This window comes from Nilaparvata lugens, chromosome 6, assembly GCF_014356525.2.
Source record: "Nilaparvata lugens isolate BPH chromosome 6, ASM1435652v1, whole genome shotgun sequence".
Lineage (NCBI taxonomy): Eukaryota > Metazoa > Arthropoda > Insecta > Hemiptera > Delphacidae > Nilaparvata > Nilaparvata lugens.
Window position 1 is genome coordinate 10,465,119 of NC_052509.1, and position 26,325 is coordinate 10,491,443.

Sequence of the window (26,325 nt, forward strand, 5' to 3'; positions counted from 1 at the left end):
AAGAGCGACTAGCAGTCAAATTTCTTCAATAGAATGAATTTATTCACTAACTGTGACAACGAGATCCTTCTGCAGGTCCGCCCTCTTCCTGGTTGTCAGACCTGGATGGCGGATCTGCCGACAAAGATCTCGTTGTCACAGAAAGTGAATAAATTCATTCTATTGAAGAAATTTGACTGCTAGTCGCTCTTTTTGATAACAAAAAAGTGATTTGATAGTATATAGTTCGTGATGAACATTGAAGAATTATTCTATTCGATTAACATATTGGTGTTGCTATGATGAATGAATGAAAAAGTTTTTATTCTCAAAAAGCAACATGTTACAAACATTTGAAATGCTAACTTTACAATGATTTCAAAGAATAGTACTCCTCTCCTAGAACGAGTCTGTGTGTGAGGAGGGAGCTATCCTTGTCTATCTAAGTCTAATTTCTGAATTGTTGTAAAGGTAATGTTGTGGTATATATCTATATTGTATGAAAACTAATTCATTATAAGTAATTAAATAAAACTACCTACTTAAAATTGTCAATTCTTTTGATAATTCGAATTTTGACTCACCATATAGGCCGATGTAAAATTTGATTTGAAGTTCAATGCAACTGGTTTCAAGTTTGAACTTCAATGGTATTGAGATAATTCACACACTGTGCACAATTCAGTAAATTTCATGAAATATTACAGAAATTATTGTAATATCTTAATAACCATCAGCTAAAGAATTTTTTGTAGCATCAAATGTTCTAAAATGATCAAATGTTATTTATAATTCGATCTAAAGTTCAATGCAACCAGTTTTAAGTTCATACAATGGTTATTGGAATATTGAAAAATATAAAGTATGCAATTCAGTCCATTTTTGGAATAGTCTACACATAATCTTTTGAACTTCATTACAACCATTAAAATTTGAAAGAGGAATAGTATACAAGCTAAGCTTAGCTTCCCTCTTTCGGATTATGCTCTCTATTATTATAGATAATTTTAATATCTGTATTCCCTCCTCACACACAGACTCGTTCTAGGTGAGGAGTACTATATTCTTTCAAATTATTGTAAAGTTTACATTTCAATTCAAATTCGAATTCAAATTGATTTATTCATAAAATATTACATATTTACAAAACATAAAAGTGTTATGAATTACATGAATAAATTCCTCCTGCCTGGATGATTTGTCCGTGTGCAGGGAGGAGTCGCAAATTATCAGACAGAAGGCAAACATTAGCAATCTATATAAATAAATATCGAGCCTCAACTTTTGACATTCAATAACTTTTTTATGTGTGCACCGAATTTGATAATTTTTTTAGTTGTGTTCGTTATGTTCAGGACCAGGTTTATGGCCTATCAAATTTATAATCCGACTTCAGGACTCTTTCCTACGGTCCTTCAAAGATTACATGTAATCCTTATGGGAGAAGATTTGTGAGCTGGCCACACACAGAAGTGAAAATCAGCTGTTATAATCATTGCGTCATACAACAGCTGTCGGTATATAGTAGACAAGAGTGTGTGCTGCTCATGTATTTCATTCTAAACACCACGACTAAAAACAAAATGACTGTTCTGTGTGTAACCATCCAGCAGTGCGGCCTCAGGTTAAAGACTTGCTCTAAAGACATTGCTTTGTTTCGAATAATTGTGCTGTCTTCGGTGTTCAGAATAAATTGATTTTTAGTAAATTATTTATATTGCAGTTGAAAAATTATCTATATAAATAAAATTCCGTATCGCGCCTCCTCACGTGTGCATCCAGCTAAGATTTGCCATGAGATGCATTAAACTATTTGGCAGTACGAAGTTCGCCGGGCCAGCTAGTAATTAAATAAATTACAAACTATGAATAATGATGAAATTTGAAAGAATAATAATAAGAAAGTTTATTATAATAATTATTTTTAAAACTAAAGATAGGAAAAAATTAAATGTTTGTAACATGTTCCTTTTTGAGAATAAAAACTGTTTCATTCTATCATTCATAAATTGATAATTGATTATTTTTATCTACCTTTTTTAATATTTCACCTTTTAGCCTTTTTTAACCCTGATTTTATAATCTCAAGTCTTTTCCATTGTATGATATTCAAGTTCTACAGTGTGGTACTTCAAATCATTGATCGAATCAGTTTTAAATCCTTATTCTCAATTTTGTTCCACAGGAGTTGCCAACAGGACAGCCAGTATCCGTATCCCCCGAGGATGCGCGGAGGAGAAGAAAGGATACCTGGAGGACAGGCGACCTGCCTCCAACTGCGATCCTTACAGTGTTGCCAACGTTATCGTGCGCACAGTGTGTCTCAACGAATAAATCAAACAACATTTTGTTCCAAACGAACAAAACATCAAATAAAACACATCACACAATCACCAGACAGTGCCTGAACAGCTAAATACAACAAAAAAATATGAACTAACAATAAACGTGTACATTATAACTAGTGTTAACATTCTATATTGATTTTAGCAGGTTATCAACTGAAATCAAACTACCTACGCCGAATTAAAGACATATCAGTGTTTTGCCTTAATAAAGAATTTACGAATTTTTCATTCATTGAATTTGATTTTAACTACTTTACAATTGAAATCAAACTACGCCGAATTAAAGACTTATCAGTGTTTCTGCCTTGATAAATGATTCACAATTTTCTCATTCATTGAATGAATTTTCATATAAATTTGATTTTATATAGTTTACAATTATTGAAATCAAACTACGCCGAATCAAAAAACATATCATTGTTTTGCCTTGATAAATCATTTACAAATATCTTCATTTATTTATTGAATGAATTTTCATAACAAAGTTTCATAAAAATATGATTTCAGCTAGTTTACAATTGAAATCAAACTAACGGATCAAAAACACTTGGTTTTGAAATTATTAATACATTTTTTTATCTAATAATTTCCTATAAAAAATGTTCATATACTGTATCAGTTTGTTCCAAGATGGCTCTCTGAAATCAATCTACTATATACCTTTGTTTCTGGTAGCATCCTAGTTCAATGTAACTTTTCAATTGTAATAACTCTATGTGGATTACTTACAATATTTTTTGTAGACTTGGTGTTGAAATAACTTCTATCATTCCATTTAAGTGAGAAGAATGAATATGATTTGTTTGCTCTGTGATTCAAGTGTTCGTAACTATTTACATAAAAATTATAAAGAAACAAAAATTGAAATGGAAAGGCCTACATAAATGGGAAACACTTTGCAGATGAATTCAATCATAGAGGAAATTGGGCCTACTATTTTTTGTAAAGACTTCATTAATTTCTGTATTCTAATTTCTTATTCTATGATATGATATTCAACAATGATGTGCAGGATATACTGATGGTATGCAGGCTACATAATACAGTAAAATATTTGTAATTTTATACAAAATAGAAGGCTACTCAAGTTTTTAATAATTGGGTAGCTTTGAAGCATCGGAATGAGGGACTTTTCATGTAATTTTGTCACAAAAAATGAGGAGAATGCCGTTCATGGAGCCTAAATCTAAATAAATTGGTTGCACAATATTGGAAGACTGTTACTGTGAAAAATATTATCAAATCAGTTAGTAGAAGTGTGTGGAAAGAAGTTCATCTTCTGTAAATTTATGTTAAACTTAATATCGACTTTTGAGGAGAATCATATCAAGTCAATTCGATTGAAACTATATGCATTTTGTGATTATATATCTATTGTTGTTAAGTGGTCAGAAATTATATTGAATATATATTTATGTATATTTTATCGATTATACGACTAATGTTTCAAGAAAGGAGTAGGAATTTTTGGGTATATAAAACTGTTTTGAACTCATGTTTGTGTTTTAAATTTTCTCCTTTCCTCTCATTCTCCTTTATTTTCATTATTGGTTCAAAATAAGTTACATCTCCACTGTTATTGACCGAGCGAAGTGAGGTCTAAGATTCAAGTCGACGGTTTGGCATTTCTCTTAATGTTTAAATGTTTGATTGTTTAAATGTTTATATGTTGCTCATTTACAGCGAAACGCGTTAATAGATTTTCATGAAATTTGACAGGTATGTTCCTTTTTTAATTACGCGTCGACGTATATACAAGGTTTTTGGAAATTTTGCATTTCAAAGATAATATAAAAGGAGAAAGGAGCCTCCTTCATACGTCAATATTGGAGTAAAAATCAGACTAAAGAATAATTCATCTTAAATCAGCTGACAAGTGATTACACAGATGTGTGGAGAAGCCAGTCTATTACTGTATTTCCATAAGGTCTATAGTTTCAATCAGGTACTTGTGGATGAGAATACTGCGTGAGGTCTACTGTTCACAGAACTACTAGTATCTGTAGATATAGTAGAATATAGTGGAGAAGAGTATAATGGGAAGAATATAGATATAATATGATAGTGTGTGAGAGAGTTACCAAGACAAATATGCACTGACATGTTAGAACGTCTATAGTGAGGTCCATGTTATAATGGCAGTGTTTGATTAGCAATGGTATTGATATCCTTGTCTATTATTCAACAAAGCGGATAGGGCTATCTCTTTCTCGCTTTGCTCTGTTGCCAGATCGTCTTTTAACAATGTAGAATTAATATTCAATCAAAAAGATATTGCATCTTAATTATGAAAATTCATTATGAAATTATTGAAAAATATAATTTCTTTATAAAATACACCGTGATTCAAAAAGAATACCACAACTTTGAAAATTGATAACACTTCAAAGAATAAACAGAGTAAAGCACTATCTGTCATCGATTTGAGGAAGCTCTAAAGTTTTTTAAGTTGCTTATTTAGTCCCATTGGCACTGATCTGTCCGTGCCCATTTGAATGAAAACTATCAGAGGCAATGGATCGGCTGCTAAGCAGCTCGAGACAGAGCACTTCATCACTGGCCTCCAAGAAGCCCTGACCTCAACCCCTGTGATTTTTTTCTATGGGGGTACGTTAAAGATAAGGTATATCGACCGCCTCTACCAGCTAACATTGAGGAGCTCAAACAAGAAATAACAGCAGCTATACAAACTGTTACGCTACTGTATATGCTACTGTGGGTGTGGAACGAGTTCGAGTATCGTATTGATATCACTCGAGTGTCTGGAGGGGGTCACATTGAACATTTGTCAACTTGTTTTCTAATGGGGAAAAACTTAATTTAATACTCTTCATTTTGATTTACAACCCAAGTTTCTATTATGTTTCATTGATTAAATACAGATTTTCAAAGTTGTGGTATTCTTTTTGAATAACCTTGTATTATTGATTATTTTATACGAGAATGAACAGTTAATATTACATCAATAAACCTGTATCAGCTACCGTCTATAGAAGGTTGACAAGACAGAGGTTCGGCAACGTTGTTCTCCTATCTTTCTTCACTGCCATTATAACATGGACCACACTATAGAAAACTAAAAGACCGAAATGATTACTTTGTGGTATAAAAGTGAATACCACAGTATATTATCAACCTTTGATATATTATTATACTCTTCTACTTATCAGTGTTGTGTGCTTTTTGAGGGTATAAATAAATAAAACACAAAATTTGCTTCTTATAAAATTATATTCAAATGCATTCCTCCAATACAAAATTACGGTGGTTCCAAAAGTTTACAACAATATCATTCAAAATATCATCTCACATCCACTTTGTATTTACTAATACAGTCACACATACCTCTCAAATTATCTGACAAAAGCGAATTAACAAAAAACACAATAATATGAAACTCTTATATCGTCTTTGGCATGAAAAATAGTTGGTATTAGAAGTATTTTACATAGAGAAAGTTATTACATGTTGACAGGAGGTTGTAGGCACTTCTAATGATCAATATTCTATTAAGATTTTCATAGAGTATTAATAAGAATCCTTACAAAATGAAATTAAGCTGATATAGAACAACATTTCTTATAATTTCATCAGGCCTACATGTTGGAGATATAGATTATAGGCACGTTAGCTGATCATCTACTCCTATTAAAAACTTATATGAATAAAATTGTTCAGAAAATATGGAAAATAAAATGGCATCAGAGTCAGTTGAACCTTAAAAATAGAAGAAAATTCTCAAATTTCGTTCCCTTGAATAAATAAATTGTAATTAATTCAAGATTAATAATATTATTATCTCAGTAATTTTCATCTGTAATTCAAGATTGTAGAGTTCAACAATATTACTGTAACTGATTAAAAACTGTATTGTCGTATTACTCAGACGAATCATTCACTAGGAAAATTATTATTATAATTTACAACTTCACACAGAATACGCCTGTATTGAAATAAAATAACATAAGGCTACCTTAGATTATTCAATCATTGGAGAACTATTCGATTGTATAATAGTGACTTAATAGATCAAACTGCCTGCACTTAGATACGTATATTATATTGAAATATTTATGAAGAATTGACTTGGCAAAACAAGAAGTATAAGATACAAAACTAATATTACATAATCAAATTAAAATAAATAAAACTGCCTAAACTTGAAGACAGGTGTTGATAGACGACCTCATAAAACCCACATTAAATTATATATTAACAACATTAGCGATATCTTATGACCTTCCACTTATTATATTATATTTATAAGGGAATTAAGATCAGGAAAAGATAAATTATTGTATTTATAGAAAAAGAATTATTTAGAAATTGTTTCTTAATATCTCACACCATAACACATATTGGCAGTGACATGGCTTTTGATTAGAGTTTGACATTTCAAAACTAAAAATGAGGAGTTATTCAAAATGAATTTCTTGATAACATATTTGGAAATGTGTACATCCTATGAGTTGGTAGTAGCAATCTTTATAATATTTACAAACTTTGGTAACAATACATTTTATTTAATTAACACTAAATTACTAACACGGCTAGTGAAAGGATATTATATTCTTGAAGATAATATCCTCTGAAGAATGTAAGGAAAGAGACACTTATCTTCTCCATTTCTCTCAAATGAAATTTTCACTGTAAGTCTATAAGATCTCCCACTATTCGTGAGGGGAAAAGCAACTAGATTTGATACACCTTATCCACATACTGAAAATGGAAAGGGAATTTATTTTCAGATAATTAGATTCCAAATTTGAAAACTTTTCTAGGAATGTAAGAATAGCAGCTAAACAATTAATAAGAGGACCAATCCAAGAAAGGATTATTCCCTCAGAACTTTCTAGAAAATCAGCCTATGCCAAGGAAAGGATCTTTCTGCTATGGCTGTCTATTCAATGATTTCAGTGCCACTCCAGATGTGGCTGTTTATTTAAAAGAAATAAATAGTAAATAAAAAATATTTAGAAGGTGTAGTTTAAAAAACAAAATATTATTTAGAAAGTGATTTTTGATTGTGGTTCATTATAAAGAAATTGTTCACACATCAAAAATGAACGAACGCTTGAAAGCTCTGATAAAAAATGATGGGAAAATGTATTCTAAAACATTAAAAACTTGATACGAATAGCAGCTGAAAATTCAATTTTTGAATATTATTCTTTCTGTTTTTGAACTACTTTCAACGACACTACAGTCTAATTTTTGAATATTATTTATTAAAACTAGTACTCACTTGTGGAGCGCCTTCGGATTTTTAAATCCACTCTCAACACTGATTTATTCTCTATGAAGTGTAGGCCTATTCAAGCCACGTTAACTCCTGAGTTGTCATGATCATTTTGTTAGCAGTTTTCTTCAAAAAAAAATTGTTGAACTTCTAAGTTTATGTAGAGAACAATTTGAATGTTGCTGTGCTTTTTGAGAAATTGGCAACAAATTGCCGAAATTTGTTGAAATTTCAGTTGACAGTTTTGTTGTGAACTGGGCTTTAGCAGCCTGATACTGATGTTTTTCCAACTGTTTAATTTAAAAATAGAAACTATAGAATCTAGGAAATGATAATTATAGACTTACAGTGAATCTTCCATCATATTTTCCAACCTCTCCATATCATCTCCTACTACTCTACACCTGCTCTTGAAAAATACACTAATCAATGACTAAATGGCAAGGATAGATATGATCCGCCATCTCTTATTACAAAAATACATCATTATTTATCCTACTGACAATGTTCTGATTTGTACATTATTATAATAAAAATAGTATGATATAAGTTCTCTCAACAACTTATACAATAAAACAGTCTTCATGGGACTCTTTGCTTAATGGCAGCATGTAGGCGTTGGAACGATTTGAAAAATTCAACTAAATTTGTAAATAATTGATTAATAGCTGACTAAAAGGAGTTAAGGTTCGAGCCTTGTTCGTTTGAAGCATCTGTCCTTGTTGGGGAGGGCCTTGTCGATTTCTTCTATGTTATCCACTTCAACCTTCAGTCGTTTCAGTTCTTCTTCGTAGTCTTTCAGGAATTGTGTCTGAAAAATCGAAAAAATATATTTAAATTCATATAATTTTTCCTCAAAGATGATGATTTCTTGATCCATTCCGAGCTGCGATGTATTAAGACACTATTCTGATGTTTTAAACAGCGACATGCAGCTAATTGACTGCAATTTTTATTTATTTTTTCCAATAATCTTTTTTTTAATAGAATATAATTGATTATTTTAAACGAGAATAAACAGTTAATATTACATTAATAAACCTGTAACAGCTACCGTCTATAGAAGGCATTGACAAGACAGAGGATTGGCAACGTTGTTCTCCTATCTTTCTCCACTGACATTTTAACTTGAACCCCACTATAGGCAATCATTGCAATCAATTTGTAGAGGGCTAGACATTTTTGATCTTTTTTCAAGACCTGGAATGGATTGTTGAGTTTTACTTGAAGAGAAAGATATGTAACTAAAATCTCAATTTATATTGTATTAGTACAGGATAATAATTTTATTGTTATTCAATTCATTAAAAAACAATACAGCAATATTGTTTCATTCAGAAACAATACAGCAAAACAGAAACTAAAAAAAATATATAAATATGGCTCAAGGATTTCGGAAGAGAATAAAAAAGCTGCTGGATGTTAGTTATCTTCAGAGACTTGGAATGAATTATTTATTTATGTTAATTATCATGTTATGTTTATTATTTATTCAAATTAATTATTCATTTATTTAAATTTCAATTTCAATTATTATCATTCTTTAGCTTCAATCATTCGATTGGTAGACAGCTTTCCATCGTTTTCTTTCCAAAGCTGTACTTTTCAGTTGGATGTAGCCCTGGATCCCTAGATCTTTGGTAATTTGCTTCAGATATTGTAGCCGGGGTCTTCCACGAGCGCTTTGTCCAATTGTTATCAGCACAAAATATCTTCGACCTAGGCTAGCAATAATAGAATTGACTTGATAATTGATTAATTCGAAAATAATGAAATCTCACCTGTGCTATTCTTGCTTCATCCAATTCAGCCAGCTTCTTATCCAGGTCAACAGCCATAAACTCATGCTCTGCTCTTGCCAATTTCTCCTCTAGACGATCCAATGCGTCTGCATCTGTAAAAATTCAAATTTTTAAATAAAAATTCAGTACAGTAATTGAAATTGATTGTTAAAGTCAATAATTCAACTACCCTAAATTATAGCACACAGAAGTTTTGAGAAGACGCTACTCTGTAAGATTGGAAGAAAAAGATAAGAGACTTATACTTCTCTTTCTCAACGGACAAGATGAAAAAGGAAGATGTAGGAGAGAAAGAAAACAGATACTATTTTCAACACATCAATGATAGAGTAGGTAGTGATTATCTTTGTTTCTCCCCACAATAGGGGAATATTATTCCTACCATAATTTAGTAGGCTACTTCATATTAATATTCATACATCATGTCAAAAACATTACAATGTTGGAAAGGAAATCAAGCGCTAACTCAAAGCCTCTTCTGTTTCTAAATTCAGTTCATTGACAGATGGAAATAAATTGGAAGTTGCATTTGTTCAAATGCTAATTAATGAATAATGAATATTAAACGAAAATCTCAATTAAATGCTGTGAATCACCATCCCTTTACCCTGTTGTCAATGTTTGCAGTAGCAAAATTCTTCGGTGTGATTTACAGCATTTAGTTGGGATTTTCGTTCAGTAATCATTATTCAGTTCATTGAAATTTCAAAAGTGAGGACAATCAATTCCATTAGGTACTGATTTTGTTCTTGTTAATCATATTGGAACTGGTCACTCTGACCAACCATAATTTTTTTGATACATCTTATACCGTAACCATATTATTTTTATAATAAAGTCTTCTAGTGAAGTCCTAATAGTTACTATCTATATATAATATAAATTACACTACATTTTTCTCACTCACTGCTCTTGCTACTATTATTATATTTTCTCATGAACAGCTCTTCATACATTTTAATTATTCACTCCAGTAGCACTACGCTACCTCGAAGGGTATATAAGGGTAAATAAGTACATCATCAAAATGATAGGGAGAAAAAATAAGGTAACCTTGTGCTATTCCTCTCCCAAATTTAGATAAGGTTACACATAGTCCGAAATAGGTCAAGTCTTGTAGTTGTTCACTTTACAAAATTCTCAGTCCTTAATTGTTTTTAAAACATAGAATTTTAAATTTAGATGCTTCAAAACCAAACATTATTAATATTAATTATAATTTATTTATTACCGTACCGTAATGAGTTTCCAACTATGCTGTGAGCGAGTCATGTTTCATAATTTCAGCATTGATATGAATGCAGCTCAATGCCTATTCCCTCACTATAAATTTAGTTCATATTACTATTTTTAGTTCATTTAATTTAATGCTCATTAATATCAATTATTCTGTGACAATTGATCAATTGCATTAATATCAATTCTGTGAGTTTTCTGTGATAAAGTTAGCATTAATCTGGATTTTTTTATTGTTCTCGAATCTAGGGACACAAAATTGTAAATTGTAATTCAGAAATATACATACCAACATCGACAAGGTCCTTCAAGTCTTTGATGACATTGTTGACATCTTCCAGGGCATTTTGCACTCTTTCAAGGGCGTCAAAAGCACTGGCATTGGCTTGTCCCACTTTCTCTTTCGCCTGAAAAACAAAGCAAAAATTAATAAACATAACTTCAAAATAATTATATAATATTGAACAATATATTAGACATACTAAAGAAATTATTGAAGAGAGAACATTACATTCAATAGTAATAGTACTTTACGTAACAAGTCCGGTAACGATAATTTACCGCATAAGTATGATTGTTTCTGCCCGAAACGTGGTTGAGGGCAGAATTATCATACGAATGCGGTAAATACGTTACCGTACAAGTTACGTACAATATTTTTGTCATACTTATCTGAGAAGGTTCCACCGCCAGAATATATAATTTAAACCGTCAATGGGCCTTAAGACTGTCATACTTCAGCTGGGACCGACAGTTTAACGTGCCCATCCGATAACACGGGAGTGATCAATAAACTGTTTACATTCAATAAACTCTATGTTATTGGGAAATGTGATAAAATACCCAAGTAAAAACAATCGAATTTCGTCAAGAGGCAATCGTTTCGACTTCCATCTCTCAATTAAGTAGTGCGAGAGTGAAAATAATATCAAAAGAGTATACCCAATTAAGGATCGCTTTCTCCAAAGTTGGTTTGACTATTAAACCCGTACCGGTACAATGAATGGTTGTATTCATGGTACGGTAAGTGTTTCAATTGAGCCATCTGATGGTTTAAACTGGAAGTTGCTTGAGTTTAAAATTTTTGAAGAAAGCGACCCTGAGAAAGATTATAAATATGAATTGAATATTGATAGAGATTCAGTATTTTTGTAGAAAAAAAGAACCCAATTTCGACAATCGTTCTTGTTTGTTCCTTTGGATCGTTGAAGTAAGATTCATGAATAATATCCAAAAAGTATACATTATTATCACCATTTATAATTTGGAACTTAATTTTGTTAAGCAGCATATTGATATCATAAACAGCATACAGTATTGAGAATGATAATAAAACAATAGTAATGATCTGAAATACACTAATAATTCAGTACAGTAATGAAATAACGAACTGAATAATTATTATTGTACCAATAATAATTATTATACCAATTATTGTACCAATAATTTATTTAAGCGTTCATAATTTTTTGCTTGATGTAGGCCTAGACAATTTATCTTTGTATACGAAGTATCAAGAAACAAAAATTTTGAAGAGTATGATACTAAAAGTATTGGATACTACATGGAACATAAATGCAAATTGAATAAAATTCAAGAAAATACTGACTATAATGTTGTCAAACGGTCATCGTTTTCTGCTTCCAGTACTTAATGTTGAAAAGTATAATATTGGAAGAGAATCCATTATCACAAACTATAATAAAACGATGAAATAGTGATAAGAATAGGGTAAAATTGAAGAGAATACTGACCAGTTTGGTCAATCGTCCATCGTTTTTGGCTTGTTCCTCCAAATCGTTGACTTTGGTAGCAGTGACCACCACACGACTGGCCAGAGCATCAGCCTCATCTCGCAGTTTACCCGCCTCGTTTTTAGTCACCTCAGCACTTTTCCTAATTTCATCTGCTTCCTGAAATAAAATAAATCATGATTATAAAATTATTCGAGGAACTTATAAAATACCTGCAGAATTTACGGTTTTGGTGAAGGGAGAAGAAATTACTCACAGATATTATATAGGTAGTAAGTAGTAAGTCTCAGATAAGAAAATTATAGTGAGGTCAACGGCAGTGTTTGATCAGCAATGGTAATTGCCATCCTTGTTCATCATTCAACAAAGCGGATAGCGCTATCTCTTTCTCGCTTTGGCGACGTTGATCTCCTATCTTTCTCCACTGTCATTATAACGTGGACCTCACTATATTTTATTTGATATTTATTTTTTTTATTCACAATCACAAATCATAATTTAAATATGATTGGGTAGAAAATACTTCTCAGAACTCACATATCTCATCTGATTTAACAAATCACTATGATCACATTTATTTATTTATTCAACAATGATGAAACACATAATCATAAAATGATTGGAATTGGAAAACAGGCTTAAGCCAAGTAGTTTACACCAAAGTTATTATCAAAATATTAATAACTTAATCTTTATAAATTCTATTAGATTGAACGGAACTTGACAAACACATAATTATGTTCATCATGTGTATGATAAGTTATGTTCACTCCCATTGATTCCGCAGGCCACTTCATACATTGAGTTTGATATTCTTCTATAATGGGGAACGGTCCACTTCTAACTTCATCAATTTATTTCTATTCAACTTGTTCCCTTTTTCTATATACACTAGTTCTTTTCCTTGAAACCATATATTCTTCTGTTCTTATCACATCTCAGTTTGTTCCGTTTGTGGTTTAAATTGGAATTTTTTATTGCTTCTTCTCTGTCTATTTGTAAGTTTCGTTTTTTCCTCAGTTGTGATGGTATTATTTCCAAATCCTCTCCCAATAGCAGATATCTTGGTGTAAATTTAGTAGTGCTATGGATTGTCTTGTTGTATTCTGATGTGCAACTTTCCGCTATTTTCGACCACGTCTGCGTTCTTCCTTCTGGACTATTCACTTTGCATCTAATACGATTCACAATGTCTGGTTTAGCCGCTCATTAAGACCATTTGATTGTGGGCAATCTACCGATGTGAACACCATTGTAACACCTTTTTCGAGTAGGTAATCTCTAAACTTTTTTGATTTGATAGACGCATATTGATCAGCTAATAGGATCTTGACAGAATGGTTTTGTAAGATGAGATCTAGCAAACGAATGTATTCTTTAGTAGTTTGACCGCTAGAGCTTGAAGTGAATGCATATCTAGAGAAGTGATCGACCAATATGTGTAGGTATCGTTTTGTTGAGTTGTTTCAGTACTGCTCCAAATCCCTCTCCACTGGCATCGGTGAAAATGAATACTGGTTTTTCATAATCATAAATTGTAATACGGGACTAGAACATAAGTATTTTTCACGTTTTGGAAAGCTTTATCACATGCTCTGACCAGATAAAAGGTATGTCCTTCCTCAGTAGATTGTGTAAAGGTTCTAGAACTTTCACTGCATTCTCTATGTATTTATAATAGAAATTTATTTCCCCAAAAACTGGCGTACATTCTCTTGGTTTTCGGTTGTGGGAATTTTCAATTGCTTTGAGATTGTCATTGAGTGGACGGACTGAGTTATTTTCAATTATGTGTCCAAATATTAATTGAACTCCTTGCAAAGTTACATTTTTCCAATTTCAGCTTGAACCTTCTTTATAAACCGCATCAAGTACGAGGTTATATGTTTCAAGTGTTCCTCAAATGTCTTTGAAAATATTAAAATATCATCAATGTAGCAAGTACAAAAATCAGTCAACTTATTTTTTTGTAAAGTGTTACCAATATTCTTTGAAAAATTGCAGGCGCGGTCTTCAAACCAAATGGTATCCGTAACCATTGATAATGGCCTTCGTGGGTCACAAATGCAGTTTTCATTCTGTCTTCTTTTTTTATTGGTATTGTCCAGAATGCTGAATTAATATCAATTATTCTGTGACAATTGATCAATTGCATTAATATCAATTCTGTGAGTTTTCTGTGATAAAGTTAGCATTAATCTGGATTTTTTATTGTTCTCGATTCTAGGGACACAAAATTGTAAATTGTAATTCAGAAATATACATACCAACATCGACAAGGTCCTTCAAGTCTTTGATGACATTGTTGACATCTTCCAGGGCATTTTGCACTCTTTCAAGGGCGTCAAAAGCACTGGCATTGGCTTGTCCCACTTTCTCTTTCGCCTGAAAAACAAAGCAAAAATTAATAAACATAACTTCAAAATAATTATATAATATTGAACAATATATTAGACATACTAAAGAAATTATTGAAGAGAGAACATTACATTCAATAGTACCTAATAGTACTTTACGTAACAAGTCCGGTAACGATAATTTACCGCATAAGTATGATTGTTTCTGCCCGAAACGTGGTTGAGGGCAGAATTATCATACGAATGCGGTAAATACGTTACCGTACAAGTTACGTACAATATTTTTGTCATACTTATCTGAGAAGGTCCCACCGCCAGAATATATAATTTAAGCCGTCAATGGGCCTTAAGACTGTCATACTTCAGCTGGGACCGACAGTTTAACGTGCCCATCCGATAACACGGGAGTGATCAATAAACTGTTTACATTCAATAAACTCTATGTTATTGGGAAATGTGATAAAATACCCAAGTAAAAACAATCGAATTTCGTCAAGAGGCAATCGTTTCGACTTCCATCTCTCAATTAAGTAGTGCGAGATTGAAAATAATATCAGAAGAGTATACCCTATTAAGGATCGCTTTCTCCAAAGTTGGTTTGACTATTAAACCCGTACCGGTACAATGAATGGTTGTATTCATGGTACGGTAAGTGTTTCAATTGAGCCATCTGATGGTTTAAACTGGAAGTTGCTTGAGTTTAAAATTTTTGAAGAAAGCGACCCTGAGAAAGATTATAAATATGAATTGAATATTGATAGAGATTCAGTATTTTTGTAGAAAAAAAGAACCCAATTTCGACAATCGTTCTTGTTTGTTCCTTTGGATCGTTGAAGTAAGATTCATGAATAATATCCAAAAAGTATACATTATTATCACCATTTATAATTTGGAACTTAATTTTGTTAAGCAGCATATTGATATCATAAACAGCATACAGTATTGAGAATGATAATAAAACAATAGTAATGATCTGAAATACACTAATAATTCAGTACAGTAATGAAATAACGAACTGAATAATTATTATTGTACCAATAATAATTATTATACCAATTATTGTACCAATAATTTATTTAAGCGTTCATAATTTTTTTGCTTGATGTAGGCCTAGACAATTTATCTTTGTATACGAAGTATCAAGAAACAAAAATTTTGAAGAGTATGATACTAAAAGTATTGGATACTACATGGAACATAAATGCAAATTGAATAAAATTCAAGAAAATACTGACTATAATGTTGTCAAACGGTCATCGTTTTCTGCTTCCAGTACTTAATGTTGAAAAGTATAATATTGGAAGAGAATCCATTATCACAAACTATAATAAAACGATGAAATAGTGATAAGAATAGGGTAAAATTGAAGAGAATACTGACCAGTTTGGTCAATCGTCCATCGTTTTTGGCTTGTTCCTCCAAATCGTTGACTTTGGTAGCAGTGACCACCACACGACTGGCCAGAGCATCAGCCTCATCTCGCAGTTTACCCGCCTCGTTTTTAGTCACCTCAGCACTTTTCCTAATTTCATCTGCTTCCTGAAATAAAATAAATCATGATTATAAAATTATTCGAGGAACTTATAAAATACCTGCAGAATTTACGGTTTTGGTGAAGGGAGAAGAAATTACTCACAGATATTATATAGGTAGTAAGTAGTAAGTCTCAGATAAGAAAATTATAGTGAGGTCAACGGCAGTGTTTGATCAGCAATGGTAATTGCCATCCTTGTTCATCATTCAACAAAGCGGATAGCGCTATCTCTTTCTCGCTTTGGCGACGTTGATCTCCTATCTTTCTCCACTGTCATTATAACGTGGACCTCACTATATTTTATTTGATATTTTTTTTATTTTTTTTTATTCACAATCACAAATCATAATTTAAATATGATTGGTTAGAAAATACTTCTCAGAACTCACATATCTCATCTGATTTAACAAATCACTATGATCACATTTATTTATTTATTCAACAATGATGAAACACATAATCATAAAATGATTGGAATTGGGAAACAGGCTTAAGCCAAGTTTACACCAAAGTTATTATCAAAATATTAATAACTTAATCTTTATAAATTCTATTAGATTGAACGGAACTTGACAAACACATAATTATGTTCATCATGTGTATGATAAGTTATGTTCAATCTAATAGAATCTATAAGGATTAAGCTATTAACATTTTGTTAATAACTTTGGTGTGAACGCAGCTTTATAGTCCTTACCATTCCATTCCCGAATTTTGAATGACAATAAATTAGTCCAAAAGAGAACATGATTGTTCATCACTTTTAAACAAAAATATTTTTATTACAAAAAAAAATCACAAAGAATTCTAATTTTAGAATATTAATAGAGAAATGTAATTCGAAAAATCCACTTTGGTAATAAGTTGATAACAACTAGAAAAATATTGAATAAACTTTGAAAATTTTGAGCCATAATAAAAACATCAACCTAAGCAATAGTAAAATGACTGGACTCTGTAATATTTATCAGGCTATCCTATTACATTAAGCGAGCAATTTCTGAACATTTATAGAATATTTGAAAAATTGACGAAAATATTTCAAATAACTTAGATGCTTGTTCGGCTTATTTGGTCTGCGCATCCTGAGCTATGGCATTGGCACTCCTGGCATTGTTCTCAGCGCCAGCCAATGCCTGAATGGTAATGGGGTCGACTTTTCTTCTAAATGTAAATTGTTTAAGGCATGTGCTAGGACAGTCTTATGTTATGAGGCTCAAATATGGGGGTTGTAAACAGTACGAAAATATTGAAAAACTGCAGCGCTTCTTCATCAAAAGTGTTCGCTCTACCCATAAATACGCCCAATTATATGCTCTTCATCGAAACAGGACTAACTCCTCTCTTTGAATACTGTCTCAGGTTGCATTTTAATTACATTTCACAAATCATGAAAATGGAAGATGACAGACTACCAAAAATTTTAGCTCAGCAAGTAATAAGAGATAAGTGCTTTTGGTTCAGGGAGTGGAAGGTCGTTTGTGATAGGGTAAACTTGAATATTAATCTTCCTTTGGAGAATGTGATAAGTTGGAGGAAGTCTTTCCAAAGCATACTGTCTGCTCTGCAAATGTTTCACAGAAATAAATTTATAGGTGAAGCACGAGCGGGACGGTTTCATGCGTTGTACAGGACTCTCGATTTTGAGCTGAGTGACAAGAAATACATTGGAAAGGACACCCAAAAGTGGGTTATGAGGTGGATTTTCAAGGCAAGGGGTGAGCTAATCCATTTGAACTATAAACCTTGGGTAGCTAATGGGAACTATATTTGCTAGATGTGCAATCTGAAGGAGGCTGAGGATGTATTCCATTTCATTGCTCGATGCCCTTGTTTGAAGGAATGGAGGAAGAAATGGTTTGGTGTTGTTGGACAATCAAGGGAAGAGTTTACTATGTACATGAACGGCAAAGATTGGAAGAAACTAGCCTCTTACTGTAGATAAGCCTGGAATTACAGACATGTTCTCACCCAGGAATTTTATTGGTAGAGCTATCATTGGCTACTTTGTCGAGGCACTCACTACTTGATTTTTGGTATCACTTGTAATTGTTATTTTCTGCTCTCTTCAACATTCTGTTTATTTTAGTTCAAGCCTTGTTTTTATTTTTGAGTTGGTTTCAATTTGAGGATTCAACCTTCCTCATTGTATATTCACTCACGTTACTGACTATATCATTACACTATACATTATATTGCTTACTGTGTTACTACTTGATTCATCATTATTTCATATAATTTCTGTATTTTACTATACACTTTGATCATATTCATGTATTTTCCACAATCGCATGTTTTCCGACTTTCCGGCTGGCGATCGTGTGATCAAGCCGTAAATGTGTGTTTAATTATTGTGTATTTATAGTTTAATGGAGAATAAAAGCATTTTTCTATTCTATTCTATATTCTATTGAATATTTGAAAAATTGACGAAAATATTTCAAATACCTTAGATGCTTGTTCGGCATATTTGGTCTGCGCATCCTGAGCTATGGCATTGGCACTCCTGGCATTGTTCTCAGCGCCAGCCAATGCCTCCTGTGCATTGGTCGTCTTCTTCTCGGCCTCCTTGATCAGCGAAACTATTTCCGGAATTTGTTGCAATGCTTCCGTCGCTTTGTCCTTGCTCTCCTGGATTTTGTTGTCGAAATCTGCAGTAGAATAAGTCCAAATAAGTATTATTTGATAAGTCCAAACAAGTCTTTGAAAAGTCAAAATATGTTTTTTATGAGACCAAATAAGTCTTTATTCTCTGCAATGGAATATATAAGTTCAAATAAGTCACTGATAACTCCAAATAAGTATTTTATGAGTCCAAACAAGTCTTGATAAGTTCAAATAAGTCGTTTATAAGTTCAAATATGTCTTTTATGAGCCAAACAAGTCTTGCTAAGTTCAAATAAGTCCTTTAAAAGTTCAAATATGTCTTTTATGAGTTCAAATAACACTTTTAAGAGTCCAGACAATTCTTGATAAGTTCAAATAAGTCTTTTATAAGTTCAAATATGTCTTTTATGAGTTCAAATAAGTCTTTCATGAGTCCAAACCAGTCTTGATAAGTTCAAATAAGTCTTTTATAACTTCAAATACCGGTATGTATTTTAAGAGTTCCAATAAGTCTTTCATGAGTCAAAACAAGTCTTGATAAGTTCAAAAAAGTCTTTTATAAGTTCAAATATGTCTTTTATGAGTTCCAATAAGTCTTTCATGAGTCCAAACAAGTCTTGATAAGTTCAAATAAGTCTTTTATAAGTTCAAATATGTCTTTTATGAGTTCAAATAAGTCTTTCATGAGTCCAAACAAGTCTTGATAAGTTCAAATAAGTCTTTTATAAATTCAAATATGTCTTTTATGAGTCCAAATGAGTCTTCATTCTCTGCAATGGAATAAATAAGTTCAAATAAGTCTTTGATAAGTCCATATAAGTCTTCGATAAGTACAAATAAGTATTGATAAGTCCAAATAATATAAGTCTCTGGAGGAAGTCCAAACACAAAGTGATGAGTAGGATTGGATGCTAGATCTGTAGAAGATTAGGATTCAATGAAAGCAGGGCGATATTAAGTTTGTAACGCCAGTGAATAGTAGGCCTAATAATCAATGAATTGAGAAGAAAATATTGGTAAAAAATTGTAATGAAAGCAAGACGATATTAAATAAATGTTGAATTTGAATGTGTTTAATAGATGAATCAACTTTGGAGAAAGCGACCCTAAATGGTGAATTCCATTTTAAGAATAGAGAACACCTTGTAAATGGTAAATTTTTAACGGGTTTTCCCATTTAAAAAATGATGACTACCTTGCAACATCTATAGACGTCTGCTCAGCTTCAGTGAGAGTTTTGTTGCCGAAAGTGTTACAGTTTAAGGAATACCTTGTAATTGGTGGATTTAAAGATTTTTCCCATTCAAAAAGTAGGAAATACCTTGTAAACGGAGGATTTCAAAGGTTTTCCCATGTCCTAAACAAAAAATACCTAGAAAATGATGTATTTCAAAGGTTTTTCCATTCAAAGAATATGAAACACCTTTGTTAATGATGGATTTTAAAGGTTTTCCCATGTCAAAAACACAAAATACCTAGTAAATGGTAAATTTTAAAGGTTCTCCCCATTCAAAGAATATAAAACACCTTGTAAATGAAGGATTACAAAGGTTTTTCCCAACCAAAAAATAGAAAATACCTTGCAAAAGGTGAATTTCAAAGTTTTTCTCATTAAACATAGAAAATACCTTGTAAAAGGTGCATTTCATATGGGTTTCCCATTCAAACAATATAGAACACCTTGTAAATGCTGGATTACAAAGGCTTTCCCATCCAAGAAATTGAAAATACCTTGCAAACGGTAAATTTCGAAGTTTTTCTCATTGAAACTTAAAAAATACCTTGTAAATGGTGAATTTCAAAGGTTTTCCCCATTCAAACAATATAAAAAGTAAAAACCCTTGTAAATGATGGATTGCAAAGGGTTTCCCATTTAAAAAAGTAAAAATACCTTGCAACGTCTTGAGCGTCTGCTCAGCCTCAGTGAGCGTCTTGTTGCCGAGTGTGACCGCATCCTCGGCCAGCGCTTTTGCCGCGTCAGCATCTGCGAGCAGATCGTCACACGACTGCTGCTGTCGTGTCGCCGAATCCAAGATGGCGTCGGCGCCGCTCAGCTGCGTCTCCACGTCGTCCAGAACGCCGCGATAGTTGTCCATCAGTTGGGCGCCTTTCGCTTGCATTGCTTTTGCCTGTGTAGAACACACAATCACCATATTTAAAAAATATAATCTATTCATTTATTCACTTAAGAGATGCATTTACATTATACTCAAGTTCACCTGAATTTGTATAAAATGAATATGATCATAGAGGAATAATAGCATATAAGGAGATATCTCATGGTATAAGGGGCATTTATGTCGCAATTTTCAATGTTAACTCAAGTCAATAGTCCACGTAATTCTTTCCTGTGAAGCTGTGTGACGCTGGTAGTCTCTCATATTGTGTCGTTCATACACTCTCACTCCAACAAAACAGTAAAAATCGACAATAATCAACAGTAATCGACAATAATAGGCTCGAGTTAACAGTAAAAGTTGCAACATAAACGTCCTATACCTTGGGATATCTATTTACGCTATTGTTTCTTTATGATATTAATGAGTCTTCATTCTCTGCAATGGAATAAATAAGTTCAAATAAGTCTTTGATAAGTCCAAATAAGTCTTCGATAAGTACAAATAAGTATTGATAAGTCCAAATAATATAAGTCTCTGGAGGAAGTCCAAACACAAAGTGATGAGTAGGATTGGATGCTAGATCTGTAGAAGATTAGGATTCAATGAAAGCAGGGCGATATTAAGTTTGTAACGCCAGTGAATAGTAGGCCTAATAATCAATGAATTGAGAAGAAAATATTGGTAAAAAATTGTAATGAAAGCAAGACGATATTAAATAAATGTTGAATTTGAATGTGTTTAATAGATGAATCAACTTTGGAGAAAGCGACCCTAAATGGTGAATTCCATTTTAAGAATAGAGAACACCTTGTAAATGGTAAATTTTTAACGGGTTTTCCCATTTAAAAAATGATGACTACCTTGCAACATCTATAGAGCGTCTGCTCAGCTTCAGTGAGAGTTTTGTTGCCGAAAGTGTTACAGTTTAAGGAATACCTTGTAATTGGTGGATTTAAAGATTTTTCCCATTCAAAAAGTAGGAAATACCTTGTAAACGGAGGATTTCAAAGGTTTTCCCATGTCCTAAACAAAAAATACCTAGAAAATGATGTATTTCAAAGGTTTTTCCATTCAAAGAATATGAAACACCTTTGTTAATGATGGATTTTAAAGGTTTTCCCATGTTAAAAACACAAAATACCTAGTAAATGGTAGATTTTAAAGGTTCTCCCCATTCAAAGAATATAAAACACCTTGTAAATGAAGGATTTCAAAGGTTTTTCCCAACCAAAAAATAGAAAATACCTTGCAAAAGGTGAATTTCAATGTTTTTCTCATTTAAACATAGAAAATACCTTGTAAAAGGTGCATTTCATATGGGTTTCCCATTCAAACAATATAGAACACTTTGTAAATGATGGATTACAAAGGCTTTCCCATCCAAGAAATAGAAAATACCTTGCAAACGGTAAATTTCGAAGTTTTTCTCATTGAAACTTAAAAAATACCTAGTAAATGGTGAATTTTAAAGGTTTTTCCCATTCAAACAATATAAAAAGTAAAAACCCTTGTAAATGATGGATTGCAAAGGGTTTTCCCCATTTAAAAATGTAGAAAATACCTTGCAACGTCTTGAGCGTCTGTTCAGCCTCAGTGAGCGTCTTGTTGCCGAGTGTGACCGCATCCTCGGCCAGCGCTTTTGCCGCGTCAGCATCTGCAAGCAGATCATCACACGACTGCTGCTGTCGTGTCGCCGAGTCCAAGATGGCGTCGGCGCCGCTCAGCTGCGTCTCCACGTCGTCCAAGACGCCGCGATAGTTGTCCATCAGTTGGGCGCCTTTCGCTTGCATTGCTTTTGCCTGTGTAGAACACACAATCACCATATTTAAAAAATATAATCTATTCATTTATTCACTTAAGAGATGCATTTACATTATACTCAAGTTCACCTGAATTTGTATAAAATGAATATGATCATAGAGGAATAATAGCATATAAGGAGATATCTCATGGTATAAGGGGCATTTATGTCGCAATTTTCAATGTTAACTCAAGTCAATAGTCCACGTAATTCTTTCCTGTGAAGCTGTGTGACGCTGGTAGTCTCTCATATTGTGTCGTTCATACACTCTCACTCCAACAAAACAGTAAAAATCGACAATAATCAACAGTAATCGACAATAATAGGCTCGAGTTAACAGTAAAAGTTGCAACATAAACGTCCTATACCTTGGGATATCTATTTACGCTATTGTTTCTTTATGATATTATTGAATATTCGTTTGATAATAATTATAAATATAATTTGTAAACTTGATGTCAAGTTTACAAGAACAGAAACTTCAATCAACTATACTAATGTAAACCCTTCTTCAAGTTTACATCACCCTGGATTCACCTTCAATCTGGAAGGTACGTACACTCCAAATGGGAGAATGAGATAAAAACCTTTGTCAGTAAATGTAGAATGTATAAAACAACAAACTAGTGGAGTATAATGTAAGGAAAGTATGGAAATTTAGAATAAAACTTCAGGATCAATTAGATTTTCAAATTTATAATTTACCGGTATATACTTACGAGGTTAGGGAAATTGAACCCTTGCAAACTTGAATTAAAGTCTCCTAAATCGCCCGTTTGATTCAAACGTTACAAAATTTTCACTTGTAAAGCTCTACAATGCAGCTTGTAAAGCTACAATGTAAAGCTGCGTTTACACCAAAGTTATTAACAAAATTTTTATTCTTCCGTCCTTATAGATTCTATTATATTGGACATAACTTATCATACACATGATGTGCATATGTGTTTGTCAAGTTCCGTTCAATCAATAGGACGGAATAGAATCTATAAGGACGGGAAAATAAACATTTTGTTATTAACTTTGGTGTAAACGCAGCTTTAACAACCATTGTTGTTTAATCATTAAGTAGGGGGAGGATAAGGAGGAGGAGGAGGTAGAGAAGGAGGAGGGGGAGGAGAAGGAGGAGGAGGTAGTGAAGGAGGAGGGGGAGGAGAAGGAGGAGGAGGAGGTAAAGGAGGAGGAGAAGAAGAAAAAGAAGAGGAAGAAAAATAAAATTGATATTATCTGGGTGGAGATATTGGAGTAATATAATAGGGAAAGTTGTCAACATACCTCAGCAGATAACAGCTGAGCATCCTGCCTCATAGTGGCCGTATCTACAGTTGGAATGGTGAGTGCATAGATGTCTCTGTAGAGGTCCAGTGCCTCAGTGTGCACATTGGTCACGTGACCTTTCACCTCAGCCGACAGCCTATTGGCCGAGTCGAGCAGGTCGCGAGCCACCGCCAGGTCTGAGGCAAGGATTTTCAGCTCGTCACTGCAATATAAATCACAAAAATGAGTGATTGTAATTGAATATTACATTCAAAAACAGAACACAGTAAACCTATTCAAATTATCCCAAAGAGGCGAGGATATGTAGCTCGTCACTGCAAATTAAGTCATGAAACATGTCATTAAATACATAAAAAACAGAGTAGTATAGTGCCAAATAGGAAGTGATAGTTTTCAGCTAATAACTCGAGAAATTACAAATAATACAAATAAAGAATATGAGATTAATTATCAATTAATTATTAATCGAAAAATCATCACAAAAAAATGGGTCAGTCTTGTTTTTGAAAAATCTGGTGTAGCGCACTCACACAACTTTCCTTGCCGTTAGTGTTCACGCGCATCTCAAGTCTACTGTAAACGGTGACGGTATTTTTAACCCTACACCACACCTGACATCATTTCTGTAACCGGAGATATCTTTGTCTCTATTTGATTAATCTTCCAAAATATAAAATTTATAAGAATACATGTGGTTCGATAGTCATTCTTGCAGACTATACCACCGCTGGCCACCAATGTAACCGGAAGGGGGTTGTTTCTTCTCTTCTTGAATATTTGCTAAAGTTTACTGCTATCAATTAATCATCTACCGGTATTTGAATCCTTGATTGGTTGGGAGCTTTTAGTGGACTCGTTCATTCAAATGCACAGATTATCATCATTGTCACCTATTCTAGCACTATAGTAACTACAAGCCAGGAACTTCAATGAAAAATACTAATAAAATTCAACTTCGGGTTTATTGAACTCTAAATAGGTAGAACGAATTAATAGTCAGGTAACATGTCAAATTTTCAAACAGAACAAAGGGATTCAGCAATTGATTCACAAAAAATATATTCCAATCCACACATTTTGGGAACCTGCTAACTTGCTGCATTTAAATTTAGGCCTCGGTCATTCTATGAAATTAAATTTCGAGCTTAATAAGAAAACAACAAAAGTTTGGCACTCACCATTTTAACAATATTCAAACTTGGACTCTTCAGAAACACTCACATACGCTTTAATAAAACTCACTATACTTGAACTCACACGCACAAATAATTTCCTGATTCTACTCCTACTAATAATATAAAATTTGGTTTCCTATTCCACTAGATAAAAATTACTGAAAACTTAACAATTTGTCCCTCTGGATGGGAAATGGGCCCATTCAGAGGACCGAGGCTCTTCACTGAAAATTATTCCCCCTCCACGAGTGTTGAGCATAACTTCCAGTGGAAAAGCCAAGGCTGCAAAAAGGTCAATGCTCGTACAATTTTCAAATACAGTGGCTTTTTGAAAATTGAAACTGCACTTGGAAAATGCACGAAAATTGCTTTAATTTTGACAACTGAGCAACAAGTTAGCAAATTCAAACAAGACAGAGTCAATTCTCACACTAAAAACGCAGGGTTCATCAAACAGTAAAATCAAAGTTCATTTCAGTTCAAAAACCTGAAAAATAATATAAGATACACAAAAACAACTACAATACTACCCTCTCAATATCACACTATTACACTACTATTCCAAGATCTGAGCCAGCTTGTGACAGGACAATAACGCTGGAGACACACGAGGTCTGCTATCTCTTCATAGTGAATTATTTAATAGAATCAACAGTTGCCAACAGTTTGGAATTGAATAATCACATTTTCTCTAATTTCGAGCTTATTTTCAATTTAAGGTGAAAATGTTACTGGACATTAATTGTAGAGATTTTTATGCTCAATCTTTTCCACTTGATTTTTTTGTTTAAACTGTATCTCAAGCCTGATAATTGGGAATTTGAAATCAAACTTTGCATGGATGGGGCGGAGCTCGTGGAATTTTTACAGATATAGGACTTGTGGCAGTTGATAGAGCTTATCAATGACTATTTTAGGTATGAATTTGATCAAAATCGTTGAACCCGTTTTCGATAAAATCGCGAAAACCTCTTGTTTTTGACAACATTTTCGTTCTTTTAGTTGCCATCTTGAATTGCATGTGATCGAAATTGTTCGTGTTGGATCCTTATATTGTAAGGACCTTAAGTTCCAATTTTCAAGTCATTCCGTTAA

The 26,325-nt window shown here is 32.8% G+C and overlaps 2 protein-coding genes across 3 annotated transcripts in view; one reads left to right on the plus strand and one right to left on the minus strand.

Annotated features, from left to right (window-relative positions):
- Positions 1-3,822, plus strand: part of LOC111057929 (glutamine synthetase 2 cytoplasmic) — a 54,979-nt gene extending 51,157 nt beyond the window's left edge. For both annotated transcript variants that reach the window (XM_039430081.1, XM_039430082.1), the window contains exon 8: positions 2,165-3,822. In XM_039430081.1, the coding sequence (XP_039286015.1) occupies positions 2,165-2,313 (149 nt within the window). In that variant the 3' untranslated portion in view covers positions 2,314-3,822. The remainder of the gene's footprint in view (positions 1-2,164) is intronic.
- Positions 3,823-5,539: 1,717 nt separating this feature from the next.
- Positions 5,540-26,325, minus strand: part of LOC111057931 (laminin subunit gamma-1) — a gene marked incomplete in the record, with an annotated part of 302,675 nt that continues 281,889 nt past the window's right edge. Inside the window, 7 exon segments of the mRNA XM_039431348.1 lie at positions 5,540-8,377; positions 9,348-9,460; positions 14,626-14,743; positions 16,096-16,254; positions 18,698-18,900; positions 20,748-20,985; positions 24,053-24,257. Coding sequence (XP_039287282.1) covers positions 8,249-8,377; positions 9,348-9,460; positions 14,626-14,743; positions 16,096-16,254; positions 18,698-18,900; positions 20,748-20,985; positions 24,053-24,257 — 1,165 coding nt within the window.